Consider the following 17,089-nt stretch of genomic DNA (forward strand, 5'->3'; position numbering starts at 1 on the left):
GACGGACTGACCTAATGTCTGGCACGAAACCCAGCTAGGTCGACGGACCGACCGGATAGCTGGCACGAAGTCCAAACAGGTCGACGGGCTGACCGGATGTTTAGCACGAAGTCCAGCTAGGTCGATGGGCCGACCAGATAGCTGGCGCGAAGCCACTGGAGGGGAGTGACTGTGAGAACGTATTCCCGAGAAGGGAACTTATGCACCGATCCGACTTAGAACCATTTCGGAACTCTAAGTCGAGATCTTGACTAGATTCCGGTCTCGAAGAGACGGAATCTAAGTCATACTCTACTTGTTGAACTTAAACTATGCTAACACTCTATTTTGTAGGATATACATTTGTCTTGGATTAACGTTTTCTTGCAGGTAGGAAACCACTGGAAAACAGGGTCCGGGCGCCCGGGAGGGATCCGGACGCCTGGAGGTCCGGGTGCCCGGGAGGTACCCGGGCGCCCGGAGGCAAAACTTATCCACTTCTTGGCGTCGACACGTGGAGCTTCATGGTTGGCTCGGCTACGTCACATCCAGGGCGCCCTGAAGGTTCCGGGCGCCCCAAACCTCCTTTATAAGGAGGGTCAAGGCTGGAGTCAGAACATCTCACAACTCAGAATCTACTCTCGTGTTCTCCTGCAATGCTGCGAAAAGATCTTCGACGAAGTTTTGTTTTCTTTCCTATCTTATTTTCTTAATTGTCGATTTTCTATCACTACATAATTCCTATACATAGTTTGTAATAAGTTTCGAATTATTAGTGATTGTCCATCGAAAGCACCCTTGTGTGCGGGCCTTCGAGTAGGAGTCGCCAAAGGCTCGATCGACCTGAAGGTGAATATTACTGTCAATATGATGAATCATGTGAACAATGTCCAAAACCTTTTGTGATTTACTTTGCTAAGTATAGGATTGTGTCTTAGCATACCATGACTGATAGACCTAGTCAAAATGGTGTAGCTGAGTGTCGCAATCGAACCATAAAAGACATAGTGAAAGTATGATTACCTTCACTTCTCTGTCAAAGTCTTTGTGGGGCGTTGCACTCAAGACTGCAGTTTACCTATTTAATAGAGTACCTAGTAAGACAGTAACTAAAATCTCATTTGAGATATAGACGGGTAGACACCTAGCACTAGACATTCACTCGTTTGAGATTGTCCAGCCGAGGCTAGGCCTTATAGGCCTAACAAAAAAAATGGACTTAAGAACAATTAGCTATAATTTTGTAAGTTATTCTGAGAAATCAAGGGATATAAATTTTATGATCCCTCTAATAGATCTTTCTTCGAAACGGGAAACACTAAATTTATTGAGGGCAGTGGGAGTGATAAGGTCAGGGAAGTATCATTTGATAAAAGCGTTAGCGATCCTCTTGTGATCACTACTAGTGCAATTAGTAGAAGTATGGTTTCCATACCGCACATTATGGATATTGCACATCCAGAGGGAGTAGTGAATCAAGATATTCCCGTGTCATCTCTAATGCAATTGGAGGAGTCTATCATTCAGATTGAGGTATTGCCTCATATTGATGAGAAAATGCCTCAACCATCTCAAGTACAAGTGCCTTTAAGGTGAATCAAAGGGAATGGAGAACCACGACTTCTCGTGATTATATTTATCTCCAAGAGCATAATTCTGACATAGGGTTGGAAAGTGATCTGCATATTTCCAAAAGGTCAAACAATGCTCTAATTCTAAAAGGTGGATTAACGTCATGCAAGAAGAGTTAAAGTCTATAGCAAACAATGACGTTTGGGAACTTGTCGAATTGCCTGAAGGTTCGAAACATGTTGGTTGTAAATGAATATTTAAAATCAAGCAAGATTCAAAGAGCAATGTCGAAAAGTATAAGACTCATCTTATTGCCAAGGGATTTACTTAGAAGGAAGACATTGATTACAAGGAGACTTTCTCACCTGTGACGACGAAAGATTCCCTTAGGGTAATCATAACACTTGTAGCTCATTTTGATTTAGAGTTACACCAAATGGACATAAACACTGTGTTCCTCAATGGAGACATTGAAGAATCTATATATATGGTGCAACCGAAGAACTTTGAGTCCTCATACTCAAAGCATCTAGTATGTAGATTAAAGAAGTCAATTTATGGTTTGAAATAGTTGTCCCGTTAGTGGTACTGGAAATTTAATCAAGTAGTTAACTCTTTTGGATTTAGAGAAAACCCTATTGATCAGTCCATATATATATCAAGTTCAATAGGAGCAAGTTTGTTATACTTGTCTCGTATGTGGATGACATATTGCTTGCGAGTAATAATAAGGGTCTACTGCATGAAACCAAGTCATTTCTATTTGGTATTTTGAAATAAAAGATCTTGGTGAAGTATTCTTTATTTTAGGCATACAAATCTGTCGTGATCGTTCAAGAGACATTCTTGGACTTTCACAACATACTCATATTGAAAAGGCGCTTATAAGGTATGACATGCAAAATTGTACACTTGGTGACACATCTGTGTGCAAAGGTGACAAATTCAATTTACAGCAGTGTTCACGTCTTGAACTTGAAATAAAGGAGATAGAACAATTCTCTGATACGTCATCTGTGGGAAGTCTCATGTATGCACAGGTTTGTACATGACCAGATATAGTATTTATATTAAAGATGATAGGCAGATATGTTAGTCAGGATTGTCGCACTAGAAAACAATAAAGAGAGTGATACAACATTTGTAAAGAATTAAGGGACATGCTCACGTATCGGAGGTCAGAACACCTGAAGGTGATTGGATATTCAGACTCTGATTTTGTTGGATGTTCAGATAGCAAGAGATCCACTTCGGGTTATATTTTCATGTTTGCTAGAGGGGCTATATCTTAAAGCGCGTTAAGCAGATACCAATAGTCACTTCTACTATGGAGGGGGAATTGGTAGCATGCTATAAAGCATCTAATCACAGGATTTAGCTGCGGAACTTCATCACAGCGTTGCAGATCACTTATGGCATTGACAACCCATCAACTGTGATAATAAAAGCGCAGAATTGTATGCTATGAACAACCGCAGTTCGTCGAAATCCAAACACATCGATATCAAATTTCTGACTATCAAAGAAAGAGTTCAGAGTCATCCGGTGATGATAGAGCACATCAACACAGATCCTATGTTAGCAGATCCACTAACCGAAGGCTTGGTGCCTAAGGTGTTTCATGCGCATATTGTGGATATGAGAATTCTTCTTATAGAAGAAGAATTCATCTAGTAAGAGCCTGCATTTATTTATTGCTCTATGTCAATAAAGATAAACATTTTATTTTGATTATTGTATGTACTTGAAGTTCAAAATATTAATGGGAATTTTGTTTGTTAGACACTCTAAAATAAAGTATCATGATTTAATACTACTGTTTAGCATTTGGTATTTGTAAATATGATATGGATTCCATTAAGAATCATAAGGCTTAGATCAGGATTTGCTAGTGCAGTTTAGCATAAAGTTTTAGCAAATATGATCAGAACCTTTGGGTCATTCAGGTCCAGTTAAAAATTGACATGTACTGATAATATTTTATGTAATTTCTACTCTACATATCCACATCTTGGTCTATGTCATTAATGATATTAGTATTATAATTATTGTTGGGGTTTGTTATGACCTCTTTAGTCCTATACCAAGTATCTTGTACCCATAAAGTTTGATATCAACTAAAGTTTTACTTGTATTTTGTATACAACTCACATATAGCTCAAGTAGGAGATTGTTGGATATTATCTCTATTTAGTCGGTTATTGTAAGTTATACAAATGAATACAAACCAAACACTTATAAAGCGATCTAACTTAATTTTATTGGATTTCGGATTATTGGATGTGGGTTGATTGTGTAGGACCCTTGAGCCCAATCCATTATCATCTATGGGTTGATAACGGATTGATTGCTTATATAAGGGGAGGTCCCCAAGGGTTTAGGGTATCATCTTGACATCTTCCTTCGTTACCCGTTAACGAAGGTTTGTGGCACCGTCAACCCTAAGCCCCTTGGAAGATCTCTTCATTTTGCTTTTGCTTCTTCTTCTTCTTCCGGGATTCTCAGACGATACTAAAGGACAAGGATCATGGCTTTGCAATCAAGTTCCTTGTCATGTTTATATTTGTTGTTTTCTTTGTCATGCTTTCATTGAAACTAGATCCATGCTCATGTTCTTTTATTTCTTGTTACGATTCTTATTTTATTTCATAGAATTTATGCAGTCTAGGGATTTACAAGAACCTTTCAAAGAAATCACAATAACATACCCACTGGGATAAATGTATAATTTGCTATCCTTGTCTCAATAGCCTTGATTACATTATCTTGCGCCCGATGGAGAAATGTGCCTGTGCTTGTCCGGACCCTACATAATGAAGATACAAAATGTCAAAAAATAGTACTCTGACTTTTTTTTTTCTCATTGAACTGCGGTAATATGCTAACCTGCTGTCCTTACTCTTGCCATTAGAATTATCAATAACTGTTGACTTCTTCATATGAGGTTTTGCCAACATAATAAAATGCTCACATTCTTCCTTGGACTGCCATTTATATTGCACAAGAAAATTAAAATTTTAATACAAGCATTCACTTGTCAAACTTGAAATATACATATGTACACTCATCAAAGCCATATAGGACAACTAGAAAGATAAACTAATGAGAACAACAATAATAACGACAACAACTAGATCTTTATCCCTTGGGTCAGCCTGTGCCATTGGGCTCAATCCAAATGGCACAATCCACTACTGTATCCACATCTATGTCTAAATGAATTATATTGTTGCTAACCGTCTTCTTTGGTTACTTTTTCCATGATTAATATACGTATTTGTCATGATTTCACATCGTTTAACTAGGGCATTTATTGGTTGTCTAAGTACATGTCCATACCGTGTTAAATGCATCTCTAAGTTTTCCCTCAATAGGTGCAACCTTGATTTTCTCTCTAATATTCTCATTTTTTTCCTATCTATCCTCGTATGTTCTTATATCCACCTTCTCTTCTCTTGCTCATGTATACACTTCATAGTCCAACATTCAGCTCAACATAGTAGGTCTAATCATCATTTTATAAAATTTCCTTTTATACTTTAGAGATATCTTACAATCACAAAGAACATCTAATGTTCTCCTCCATTTCAACCATCATGCTTGTATCCTATGTAAAATATCTCATTTAAACTCTCCATTCTTTTGCAAAAAAAAAAAAAAAATCCTAGATACTTAAATCTTTAATTACAAGTAACTCGTCATCTCCTATTTTAACAATTATCTTGCTACATCTCTTAATTATTAAATTTAAATTTCATATATTATGTCTTTATGTTACTAAGTCTAAAATGTTCAATTGCAATGTCCCCTGCCAAGATTTGAGTTTAGCAATATCATTGGCATGCAATATGTACTATGACAATGTGTCTTAGATGTGTTTAGTAAATTCATCCATAACTAGTGTAAAAAAAAATAAACTAATGAGAAATGCCCCAAAAATATTCTACACACTTTTTTCTTGTATTTGCTAAAGTCAGGTTAATAGGGCTGGTCTCGCAAAAAAACAAATATGTAATGCTGGGAAAGAAAGTTATATTGGAAGAAAAATGGTAAGCCTAGCATAAATTCAAAATGTAATATGCATAATAACTTGGAACCAGTCAAGATGACAATTGGTGATCATCATTCTGCATAAAATTGTTCTTCATGTGGTCATTTAAAAGGAACTGCGAGGAAGATAAAAAGGTTGAGCTGTAATGTCAAAAACATTTTGAATGTGGTGCTGCACTGCTCTTGTCATTAGATCAGTTATTCAAACGTTTAACTATTTGATCTAAAACATGAGATGAAATATAATTTAGGTAAGACCGAGGTTCAAGAGGTTTAAATGTTTCATATTTCTCTTCCAGCTTTGTCCAAGACTTGTCTCGAACATAAACAACTTTAAAACCATCCACACTTGAAAATAGGCCTAAACAACATCTTACTATCATCTCTAATTCCCACGCCCAAATTTTCAGGTACCTTAGACACATGCAGTAAAAAAGAATGATCTTTTCGGGCCTCATGCAAATTACATAGTGAACGACGCTCCAAAGACCAGATTTCCTTGTAGAACAAAAAACTAACCAGAAAATTGTGGTACATAAACGCTCGCGGTTCCCAAGAGACAACCTCCGTCCACTGTGGCCCTCGATGCCCAAAACCCTCCCTGAACCATCAACTAGCAAAATCAGGTCTTCCGCCGACTCAAAAAATCATCAACAAGAACAACAAATCAACCACCTACTGTTCACGCAGGAAGTGCTTGTGGAGGCGGGGGATGGAAGCGTCGTCGAAATGGAGGGGGAGAAGCAGTAGCAGTACAAGCGAGAGGGCGAGAAGCGCCAGAAGGACAAGGAAGTAGGTCGATTTAGAGGTCTTCCGACCGACGAACATGCGCGCGTACAACCGCCCCCCTCGGGCCTCCCTCATTGCCAGCGACCGAAGTGACGACGCCATAGACGAACCCCGAACCTGCACTTCTCCTCGCCGATCCTTGCTTCTATATCAAAGGCAGTGAATCGAAGAATCCTAACGGAGAAGGAAAGCTGGGAAAAGGGAGACGAACTGATGCGAATTTCCTTTTTCCAATCTGTATAAATTTTAAGGCTCTGTTTCGTTTGCTCACAGTAGCAGCACCGCGTGGCTCGGGCCTCAAGGATCAGCTGCTTTACCTGGAGCACCCTCCTCGTTCTTAGTCTCTATGCGCTTAGTTCTTACTGGTGTTAGTGTTGTTGTGTGGTTTGATAAAGACAGTAAATCCTGACTAAGCTGTTTTGGTAGGTGGGAAATTTAAATATTTGTGAGAATATTTTTTATTATTATTAAAAAAAAGTTATATTTTAGCCAACAAGAATGCCATTTGGATAATTTTACAATTGTGGGAATAAAAAGTAAAAAGGGTGTCTGTGTTAATTAGAATTTTTAAAAAGGTAAGTGCCCCTATTTGTTAAAACCTCAAAATAGCATTTTTATTTTAGAAATAATCTTATTTCAATATTATATTATAGTAGCAAATTAATTTAATAAAAGATTACTATATATACACACACAACACATTTTTTATCTATATTTTTTTATTAATTTAATACATATTATTTAATTTTAATTAAAATCATCTTAAAAATTAAAATTACCTTAAGGTCAAAAATCATTTAAAATAACTACCATAATATTAGTGACTGCTATAATTGTTATAGCACCTAATTATTTAAGGTTGTTATAATAATTTTAATTATTTTAAAATGATTTTAATTTAATTTATATAATTTTGATGACACGGGGAGGTGCCTCGTGAGAGGTGCCTATGTATCGCCCATATTAACAATTTCGTGTATACATACTTTTCAGATAAGTTGAAAACTAAAAGAAGCTTGCCAATTGGTTTAGGTTTTATAGATGGCAGTAGCTCAAAATCAAGTAACATCTCAAGTTTTGACAGTTACATCAGGTGCTTGTATATTATTTCCTGGCGTTCGTTTAGTTTTTATGTAATCTGGTTGCAATGACGGCCATAAACAGGGCAAGATAATTAACCAGGAAAACATAGTGAGCTCAAGCATATTTTGAGCTTTTATTGGGCTTAATGATGCAATTTACAAGAATTATATGAGTCAATAGAATGAACATAGTGTTGTCGAATTTATTAACACATTACAGATAATTTTAACAAATTGACTGGACCTATATATAGTTTGAAATTTGAATTGAACGTTAATATCAATGTTCATAACAGTCTTTGTGTTAGGAGGAACAAAGATTTTGATAACTAAAGTAAATACCAGTATTTGGGATCCTTACTACAAACTTAGGAAATAATAACATTATATATAGTGTCCATTTGAGCATTTCTGCAGTGCAGATTGGCAGTAAACAGGAAGACCGATGAACATTGAGGAAAACTCTATCCTATTATTGCATTGGTGCAATAGAAATAGGATTTAAACAACCATAATTGGCTTTGCATTCAAAAGTCCAAAAATATTCTTTGATACTCAAGCTCCAAGTAAAAATAATGCGAGATTTGTGGAAAGAGTTAAGTTCTGTGAAAATATAGCCAGTTAAATTAGAAGGATGCTGCAGCTGCAGTAACCTTAGGATCTGAACCTAATGATGGGTTATGAAGGAGCTTCCAATTTTCAATGAGAAGATTGTTAGGTGAAAGCAAAGACCGGAGCAAGAATTTGCAATGATACAATCTGCGATTCTGATGCAAGATCAAAAACAGAATACAACTAATCATGTCTAATATTACTCAAAAACCTAGCATTCAAGAACAAAGAACCATATATATTGTCAAATATGTCTAATAATGATTCTCTCACAAACATTGTTAATGAGCTTTGTTTATAAGTTGTTCACAAGTGTTGTTCGTGAATATTATTGATAGAGTCAGGCGTCATTTCACATGCATATTTTATGAACAGTGCTCGAACTTTGGTTACAAATGTTGCCCTTGTTGTGTAAACTAGCATTGTTCATAAATAGTTTTTTGATGAAATAACTAGTGAAATAACTGTGTAAGGATTATATGCTGGTAAGATGACAATTGAGTTAGATATTAGGTCCTGTGGACTTGCATTTGTTTATGGTTAGTATAACAGTATGAGATAAGTTTTAGGGTTGTGGATCAATGCTATGTCATAAGTTAACCTGGATTTTACTAATACTGGACAGGAAGATGTTTAATACATTATGACTTGATATCCGTTTTTTGCATAAACAAAAGCCTATTGATTTGTTGCCGCCACATCTTTTCCTCTACTACATGCACCTCCACGTTTAATTTGCTGGAGAAAATTGATCAAATTGTCTAAATGAATTCCATGCAGCCAAAATGCCATTCTTCTCGAGGAGAAAGAAAAGAAGGAAAAGGAGATGAGTAGTCAGCTTTTCTTAGCCAACCAGGAGAGCGTCCACGCCAACGCGGACAAGCAATAAGCGATTTCGGAGCTGATCCCCCGTGAGATAGCAAATATCGAGAGGAAGAAAGGGAAGATAGAGCAGGAGAAGCAACCCTCCATCATAGTCATTCAGAGACCCAAGCCTGGCAAACCCACTGACCTCGCTCGATTCGTCCTCGCCACCTTCGTCCTCGCCACCTTCACATTATATCCTCTCCCCTCCGACCAGCTACACAATCGTAGAATCTCTTTCTTAACTCTTTTGTTATCATATTTGTACTATGTCAAAAATAAAAAACATTACACATTTGTCCATTATCAATAATTCTGATCTCACAATTCTCATTATATATTTCTCATCTCTCATTCATATTTTATATTATATATAATTAAATTTTTATAAAATTTAAATTCATAAAAGTTTTATAATATTCTCTCCTTTATATTTCTCATCATTTTTGTTTTTAATATTTTATTATTTTGCTTCTTTAAATAGAAATACAAAAATATTTAATAAAATAAATAAAAAAAATGAAGAAGCGCTTCCTCAAAATCAACAAAGGAGAGAGCTCTTTCATGTATTCACGTCACAATGGGAGCTCCAAATGAATGCTCTAATCTGGAAGCAAAACAAGCCTCTGCTACAGGCTCCAAGGAAACTCCTTTCGCTTAGTACCAGATCCACTTTGAGAATGTTGTTTGTAATCTATAACTAGGTGTATTTCTTTTCATTTTTGTAGTTAAAAGTGATTGTGCTCTCTTTGACAATTTCTCGTAATCCGTCTTTAAATTATATGAACATGGTAAATCACTTTATAACCAATCGCTAACTGATATATCAAGTGAATGCTTGTACTGGATGATCGTATATATGTATAAATGTTATTATACAAGTCTAGTGAATCCAATGCGACTGAGCCCAACATAGGCTCAAGCCGAGCATGACCTGCATGCAAAGCTCGCCATACATACTTTAAATATATAATAAAAAAATATTTAGAAAGTATATATAATTCATATATATATATATTTTATTTTAATTTTTCGTTTTTTTTCCAATAACATATTTCCACTGCTTGAACACATCCTAATGGCATTATTGTAGAAGACAAAGAAAAAGAAAAGAGGAAAAAAAACAAAGCGAAATCAAATGGACCTTTTGTTGAATGTGCTCAGAACTAGAATGAACATTCGGCTGATGACAATAACATTTTCTTCCATAGATCACATGGGCAAAATTAAAATTAAGGAAAGAAGATTGCCTAACATAAATTGTCCACAGGTAGCTACGTCTTACCCGAAAGTGATTTCCCTAGCATTAAATGACTACTGTCCACCGCAAAAACACTGAAATGTTTGGGCTATCTCACCAAAAGATCGACTTACCAAAATTCCAGAGACAACTTCACTTTCCTGGTTCTTTTATCTTTTTTTTTTTCCCTTCTATCTGAACCACCATCTTTGAACTGCAGATATGGGGCTGTTTAAGAAGGGTGCATAACGATAGATATACGGATTCACAGTACGACCAATCCTGGCCCACACACTTTGGTGATAACCAGAAGTAGCAGGAACATGGTACATGAGCTTCAGTAGCTGTATCAACAGTAGAGAGAGGATTAGTAACAGATAGAATGCCAAAGATAATCCAAGAACTCTAATCGGGAATGTTGCAATTCAGACGGATTAGTCTAAATTCTTAAATGTCTGGAGAAGTTCAATCAGAAAAAAAAAATGGATATGGATGAAATTTGTCAGTTCCACATGGACCACATCAGAGGGCATCTTAACTCTTCAGAATTTGGATCAAGATATTCACCAGCAGATCCAAATTTGAACAACTTAATCAAAATTACTGACTAATTACAAGGTATTCTCTCTTATTTTCGTGTACTTGTTTTAAATACATAGTTATTTTAAATAATTCGTCATAATATGTTTGATTAAGTGGACTTGCCTTTATTATTTGATATCAACCTAACTGAGATCTGATATCCATGCTTACTGCAACGTCATTAGTGTTAATCCTTATTCGTTTTTTAGCATTTGAAGTTATTCTACTGCTGAAGATTTTTATTCTCATCCTTAAAATACCCATAGGCATGAATCGATTGACCAGCCTTCCACGATTGGATAAAGAGCTATCATGTTCAAATTGAATTTTAACTATATCCCTAGCTTGCCAGAACAGCTTGCATTCAAGGAAAGAATGTCTCACTGCTTAGCCATTTGCTAATTACATTAGAAGAGTGAAATGGCAGGGAATAGCTGTCAGAAATAAATGATTTGCACCTAATCTAATATGCCTATTTCAGAGTCGCCTCACTAGAACCTAACAGCTGGCCAGAAATAAATGATTATGGTTATGCTGAACCATTGGTTATCTGTCTACTTGTCAACCCAAATTGGAATATAGAAGATACTAACTGGAGTGTCGATAAAATGTCAGTTGTCCTAAGGCAAATTCCTTGAACAAAATGGCCACAAACTCCAGTAGTGGACTTAATTGTTTTGATGTAAGGTTCTTTTAATCCCAACTATTTGTGGTGGATACTGGATCTTATTCCATTCAACTCTAAGCAAGTAAATGGTAAAAATAATTATTGTAAACATAAAGTCTATGTATGAATGTTTGTGCCCAGCAGAACTAACCTGCCAGTATATGAATGTCTGAATTATGTTGCGTTGCCACCTGAATCAAGCAAAATTAGAAACAATGTGGGTAGGATTTAACAAGAACAAAACAGAAAGAAGAAAAAAAAATGAATATAGTGTATAGACTAACGAGAATAAAGATAAAATTAGAAGAAAGCCCAATCCAATCTCAGCATTTGAACTTAGAATAGTCAATGTAGTTCCATTTGCTTCTACCCATACACAAGGTTCCTCCAAGTATTTCCTGTGCATGAAATGAGAATATATTATGACAATTTTAAGGAATATGTAATGGAATTTGCTCTAAGAAAACAATTAAGAAAATAGGCATGCTTTTGAATGACAGAGAAATTAGTAAAATGATGAAAAAAATAGTAATACTACTCCATAGTCCATATGACTAAAAGCTTCACAATATTATCTTGAAAGGCACAAAAAATGTTTTGTTTCTGTGATTCTTTTACAAAATAAGAAATTAAAGATAGAACTCTCGGTAAAAAAAATTAACCAAACATTGGGAAAGGTTTCAACAGAATCGCTGCAAATGAGATTGTGAAACAGTCAACAAATCCGTGCTGAGTTATTAATAATAATTCATCATCATCATCTGTGGAAATTACAGTTATTAGTTACACTTCATCCTCATCTCAAGAATTCTGCAAGCCTAGAATTTTTATCAAGCCTTAATGTTGACTATGGAAGAAAATCTCCTGGATGTCTTAATCAATTGAAGGGTAGTTTACTATTAGGTGATTGCAGCTGGTTATATGGAACATGTTTAAAGGGAATAGGACCATTCACCTTCACAATTTCTCCAAGTGATTATTATTGCTAAGTGCCAACTGAGTTCGTACAAGTTCAATAAGTTTAGGATCTTATCCTACTCAATTTACCTGGTCTTGATCTTCAATTTTGGACTCAACGGTTGATTTGTGTCCTGTTTGTTCTGTATTAATTATTTAATTTCGTTTCTTTTAGGGTTAATTTGTTTCAATAATATCAGTTACTCTAGATGATTGGATCTAGAATAATGATACCTCTTACTGAAAGTGCTTTTCTAATAATTATTTCAAACATGTTTACCTCAATACTCGCCACTTTATGATTATTGTTAGATATATGTTGCACATGCATTCAATTGGTATTTCACAGAAACTGCTATGTAGTATTGTCTGGAGACCAAACACTCAACATACATCTTACACCAATATAGAAACTGTATTAACATGCTGTAAGGTATCAATGTTGCAGTGATATTTGTTAATTTAGCAATTCCAAACAAATTTTAGGTTCAATAGATGCTACAATATCTGGATATATCCATACTTCTATAGAATATTATATTCAAAAAGACTCTTGATCTTAGTTTAGTGATTGATTTGAAACACTTCCATCATGCAAAAGTTTTATATAAAACTTTAGCCTTCATGATTTTGATTACCACCAAAAAACGTACAAGGTAAAATTGTATATTTGAAAGTCCAGGACAAACCAAACTCATGCTAAACTTCAGTGTGTTACGAAAATTCATGCATCGAAAAATGTTAAAGCAGCCCAACATTCAATAGATAACCTCTAGCAACTGTCAATTGCTCATCAACAACTATAGCAAGCTATTCTCCTATCATTACTCATTACTAATACACCACACTCTCCTTGGACTGAAATCCACTGACTTATGAAATGATTATAAGATCAGACTCAAATCACCACCATTAGACTATGTCAATATTGGTCTGAGAATTAAATTCTCAGAAGAGGCAGGCCATTAGTCCAAATCACTACCTCTAGTAGACATGTATTCTTTTAGATCATTTTAAGAAGCATAAAGCTATCCTTGGTTCACAAGAATAAAAATGGTAAAGTCAATCTTGAATTTACTTACCTGTATAAAGAAGAACGTGCAAAGTTACGTCTTAGAAATTTTGCCACGTGCTCAAGTGACCAACAAAATACAGGGATGAGAGCAACTGTTGGACAAATTTGCATCAGCAATAATCAGTAATACGCCATCATAATGTGGTAGCAGGGATTTAGAAGCTCAATTAGCATACTCAGAATAACTCACATTTAAAGTGTAGCTGAGCTGTAACAAGTGTAATACAATATATTAAATGGACAAAATCTTTTGCTCCAATCAAAGTTTGAAACCATGTTTGGATAGCAGGGAGGTTCCATGCCCTTGGTTTCTATTAAAACAATATGTAATAAGTTTAAAAAATACATATAGCGTAACTGTAAAATGCAAATACCATGATCCACCAAGAAACAAATTAAATCTACACAATCAGTTTTAAATAATGAATGACTATTATTCAAACCTTACCCCATAGAGAGTGTATAGTGAATACACCGAGGAGCATGCAGTACCAAGCAAAGACAAACGATATGCCTTGTTTGAAAAATTTCTTGGTACAACTGGAAGTACCCCAAGCACAGCAACCACTAAGACCTGGTAAAAGTATGATTGTAAATTTATGGATGTGTGGAGTTATTCTAAATTATAAAATAAAATAAAAATAACGCAACAACATTTGGGCATAGCTCCAAAGCAATTTGATCAAGTCGAAAACTACTCCAGTCAACTGTGTTAATCAGGAAAACTTGGTTTCCTAGATTAAATTTTTCTAGCCGATTCTGATTTATATAAGCTGAGTTGGATAATTGGCCAATGACGATCCGAGATTGTCTGATTTCTCAGACAGCAAAACATAAACAAAAGATTAAATGGAAATCAAATGGTTTATGGTGGACTCAAAACGAAGTTGTATGAAATCCAAAGGAAGGAGACAGAAAAACACGTATTATAGCATAACAACAATGAAGATAGTGTAAGTGTAGGACGTCACTATAACAACAATGAAGATAGTGTGAGGAGTGTAGGATGTCGCTAAACCATGCAAAGCAGAGAGCATGGTCTCCAGCTTGTGATAGGTGAGGGCAGCATGGCTTTGAAAGCGAAAATGCTAAGGAGGGAGGTGTTCGTGAATTGTTATTTCACGTGAGGTAAGGAATATATAGCACTATTAAATTTAGGGGATTAGTTATATTATTATTTAAAAATTATTTAAAGAATAGATATTAAATATTTAGTTAAATGATAAATTAACAATATGATTTAATTAAGAATTAATATAAACTTCAATTAGATCTATCATTTAAAAAATCTTGGAAAAATTAATCAATCAAAACATTTACAGTTTAATACCAATTAGAAAATCTACAGATTTATCAACATATCACTAACTAGTTTAAATAAATATTGTTGTTAATCAATTTAATTATTAATACTTATCAAATAATAATCTAAGCTAAATTTTACAATTTATCATTATCATCATGAACTCATGAATAAAATATTACATTATTAATAATATGAATAATGATATTTTCACGATAATATTAAGTAAACTAAATAAACTATCAGTGATAGTTTTAGTGATTTAAAAATAATATAGGATAAATAAAATAAAGAATATCATTAACTACAAAATATTGTCTATGATTATTTAATAAGATTTCAGTAATATAATATCAAATTATAATATGATTATATTAATTATAAACTAATGTAATCAAATATATTTAAAAAACATCAACTTGATAAACTAACTAATACGGTGAAGACTAATATTTAATTTTTTGAATAATATAACATAGTTTTGATGATATCAGTATTAATATGGAAATTTGTATTTCTTTGATATGATAAGATATTTTGTTTACTTTAACTTTCTATGTTTATTTAACTTTGAAATTAGTACTTTATTTTTCCTTTTTAATTACAATCCCACCAATCATCCTGATCCTATACAGATGATACTTTAAGTTTTCTAACAGTCTGATACTGATTCATTCAACTACCTATGCTTGATTTGACAGGTATGGTTAGTCAGGTCAATGTAGTTTAACTGCCTTGATCAATTGAGTCACTAGGTCAATTGATCAATCAAGTTAGTTTGAACAAGAATCAATAAAATACATCCAAATTCAATATTGACTTGGCATAATCAACCCAGGTCAATGGGAAAAAGAACAACACAGGTTCCACCACTAACATTGTTTCCCAATTTGCATAGCAAAGTAGATCAGCAAAGAATAATTTAACAAAAACATTCATTGAAGATTTTATGAATGATTCAGGATATTAATTTATCAATAAATTATCAGCATGGCATAATCTTGGACAAATATGAAATATTTCTATCCCTAGTACCAGAGGACTGTATTTAAATCCAATGATACATAGGCTACTTCCTAGATTCAAATGAACAACAATTTTTCCACTTGGTATGGTATGATACTTACTATGAAGCCCCAAAAAAATAAACGATTAAGGAAACCATAATCCAGCATGAAAAACTAAAAAGATGCTTACCAATTCTTAACAATCAAATACTACAAGGAAATTAAATATACATAAGGAGATTTACTCTATACCCAAGCTTCGAGAGAAAAATGTATAGACCGTTGATCTAGCCTCAATGAACTGGCACTCCTGCCTGTTGATGCAGCTGTTCCAGCAGCTCCACCACTAGAACCTATCACAACAAAATGAGTTTTAAAGTAACTTTCCTTCTCTAAAAGGATGGTTAACAAAAACATCTGTCAAAATATGTAATTTGTGCGGGAGCATATGTCCTAGAATAAGCAACCAAAATGTTTTTGGATCCAGACCCACCTGAATTTTGTGGCCTCACATTTTGAGCACTTGACTGTGAGGAGTGTCTCTCTGATGCTCTTGATGACTCTGTTGTTTGTGCTGAAGGTCTCTCTGCTGCTCTTGATGACTTAGAAGCACTAGTTGAAGCCATTGCCTCCACAACAAGCTCAGGATCCTATGAAGTTTGATAAATTATCAAAACTCAGAAGCATAGTGTGCATGATTGCTATCTTGGAAAACCTTCATCATTACTAACAACTTGGAGAAACTAAAAACGACAAAAAGCAAGGTAATAGATAAATAACAAAGAAAAATATTACAAAATTCAAAATTATTGAAAAATGGAAATTTATAATCATTCGAATGAAAAATTCTTCAATTTACAAAAATAAAAGAAATGGAACCGACAAAGTTTTCAAAAAAAAAAAAAAAGGAGCAAGAGATAGGTGAGACGCACGATGAAACGCTGATAGAACTTGCGCTTGAAGTGGTCAACGACGTCGGATCGAGAGGCCTTGTGAGGCGGGATCAAGATATTGGACCAGTACTCCGCCCATCGGGGATCCATGTCGTAGTCGTACGCCGCCGCCGCGATCCTCTTCAGTAGCTGTGGATCCTGCTCCTCACCCATAGTCGCCCACCTGCCCGCAGATCCGAACCCTCTTCTTCGTCGCCCTCTACTCTTGCTCGCGAGGGAGGACTTCGCGGAGAGCGAACGATCGAGTCGACGGAGAACGGCCGCCAGAAGTAATAATACGCTTGTTTCTTGCCCAATAAGTACGAATGCTGCTGCATCAAAAATCGGTCCGGTCCGGTCCGTCCGAGCACAAATTTT

General features: G+C 35.0%; 2 protein-coding genes and 1 pseudogene across 2 annotated transcripts; 1 reads left to right on the forward strand and 2 right to left on the reverse strand.

Moving 5' to 3' along the window:
* Positions 1-2,853, forward strand: part of LOC122004610 — a 7,096-nt pseudogene extending 4,243 nt beyond the window's left edge.
* A 1,149-nt stretch (positions 2,854-4,002) lies between these two features.
* Positions 4,003-6,604, reverse strand: LOC122003968 (probable prolyl 4-hydroxylase 3). Its single transcript, XM_042558925.1, has 4 exons — positions 6,281-6,604; positions 6,121-6,202; positions 4,438-4,535; positions 4,003-4,357 (listed from the first exon to the last, which is right to left on the reverse strand). The coding sequence occupies exons 1-4, from the start codon at positions 6,490-6,492 to the stop codon at positions 4,246-4,248; spliced, it is 504 nt and encodes a 167-aa protein (XP_042414859.1). The 5' UTR covers positions 6,493-6,604; the 3' UTR covers positions 4,003-4,245.
* Positions 6,605-10,074: 3,470 nt separating this feature from the next.
* Positions 10,075-17,049, reverse strand: LOC122006484. The gene is made up of 9 exons (XM_042562012.1): positions 16,712-17,049; positions 16,273-16,429; positions 16,032-16,132; positions 13,918-14,043; positions 13,660-13,780; positions 13,477-13,561; positions 11,722-11,835; positions 11,589-11,628; positions 10,075-10,532 (listed from the first exon to the last, which is right to left on the reverse strand). The coding sequence occupies exons 1-9, from the start codon at positions 16,883-16,885 to the stop codon at positions 10,380-10,382; spliced, it is 1,071 nt and encodes a 356-aa protein (XP_042417946.1). The 5' UTR covers positions 16,886-17,049; the 3' UTR covers positions 10,075-10,379.
* Positions 17,050-17,089: the final 40 nt, after the last annotated feature.

The sequence above is a fragment of the Zingiber officinale genome, chromosome 7B, assembly GCF_018446385.1.
Source record: "Zingiber officinale cultivar Zhangliang chromosome 7B, Zo_v1.1, whole genome shotgun sequence".
Lineage (NCBI taxonomy): Eukaryota > Viridiplantae > Streptophyta > Magnoliopsida > Zingiberales > Zingiberaceae > Zingiber > Zingiber officinale.

Coding starts and splice junctions, on each gene's coding strand:
- LOC122003968 (XM_042558925.1), bottom strand. CDS start 6,492: ATGGCGTCGTCACTTCGGTCGCTGGCAATGAGGGAGGCCCGAGGGGGG. Junction 6,203..6,280: donor AAGCACTTCCTGCGTGAACA/GTAGGTGGTTGA, acceptor TTGATGGTTCAG/GGAGGGTTTTGGGCATCGAG. Junction 4,358..4,437: donor GGCAAGAGTAAGGACAGCAG/GTTAGCATATTA, acceptor TTCATTATGTAG/GGTCCGGACAAGCACAGGCA.
- LOC122006484 (XM_042562012.1), bottom strand. CDS start 16,885: ATGGGTGAGGAGCAGGATCCACAGCTACTGAAGAGGATCGCGGCGGCG. Junction 16,430..16,711: donor AGTTCTATCAGCGTTTCATC/GTGCGTCTCACC, acceptor CAAACTTCATAG/GATCCTGAGCTTGTTGTGGA. Junction 10,533..11,588: donor AGACATTCATATACTGGCAG/GTTAGTTCTGCT, acceptor CTGTTGATACAG/CTACTGAAGCTCATGTACCA.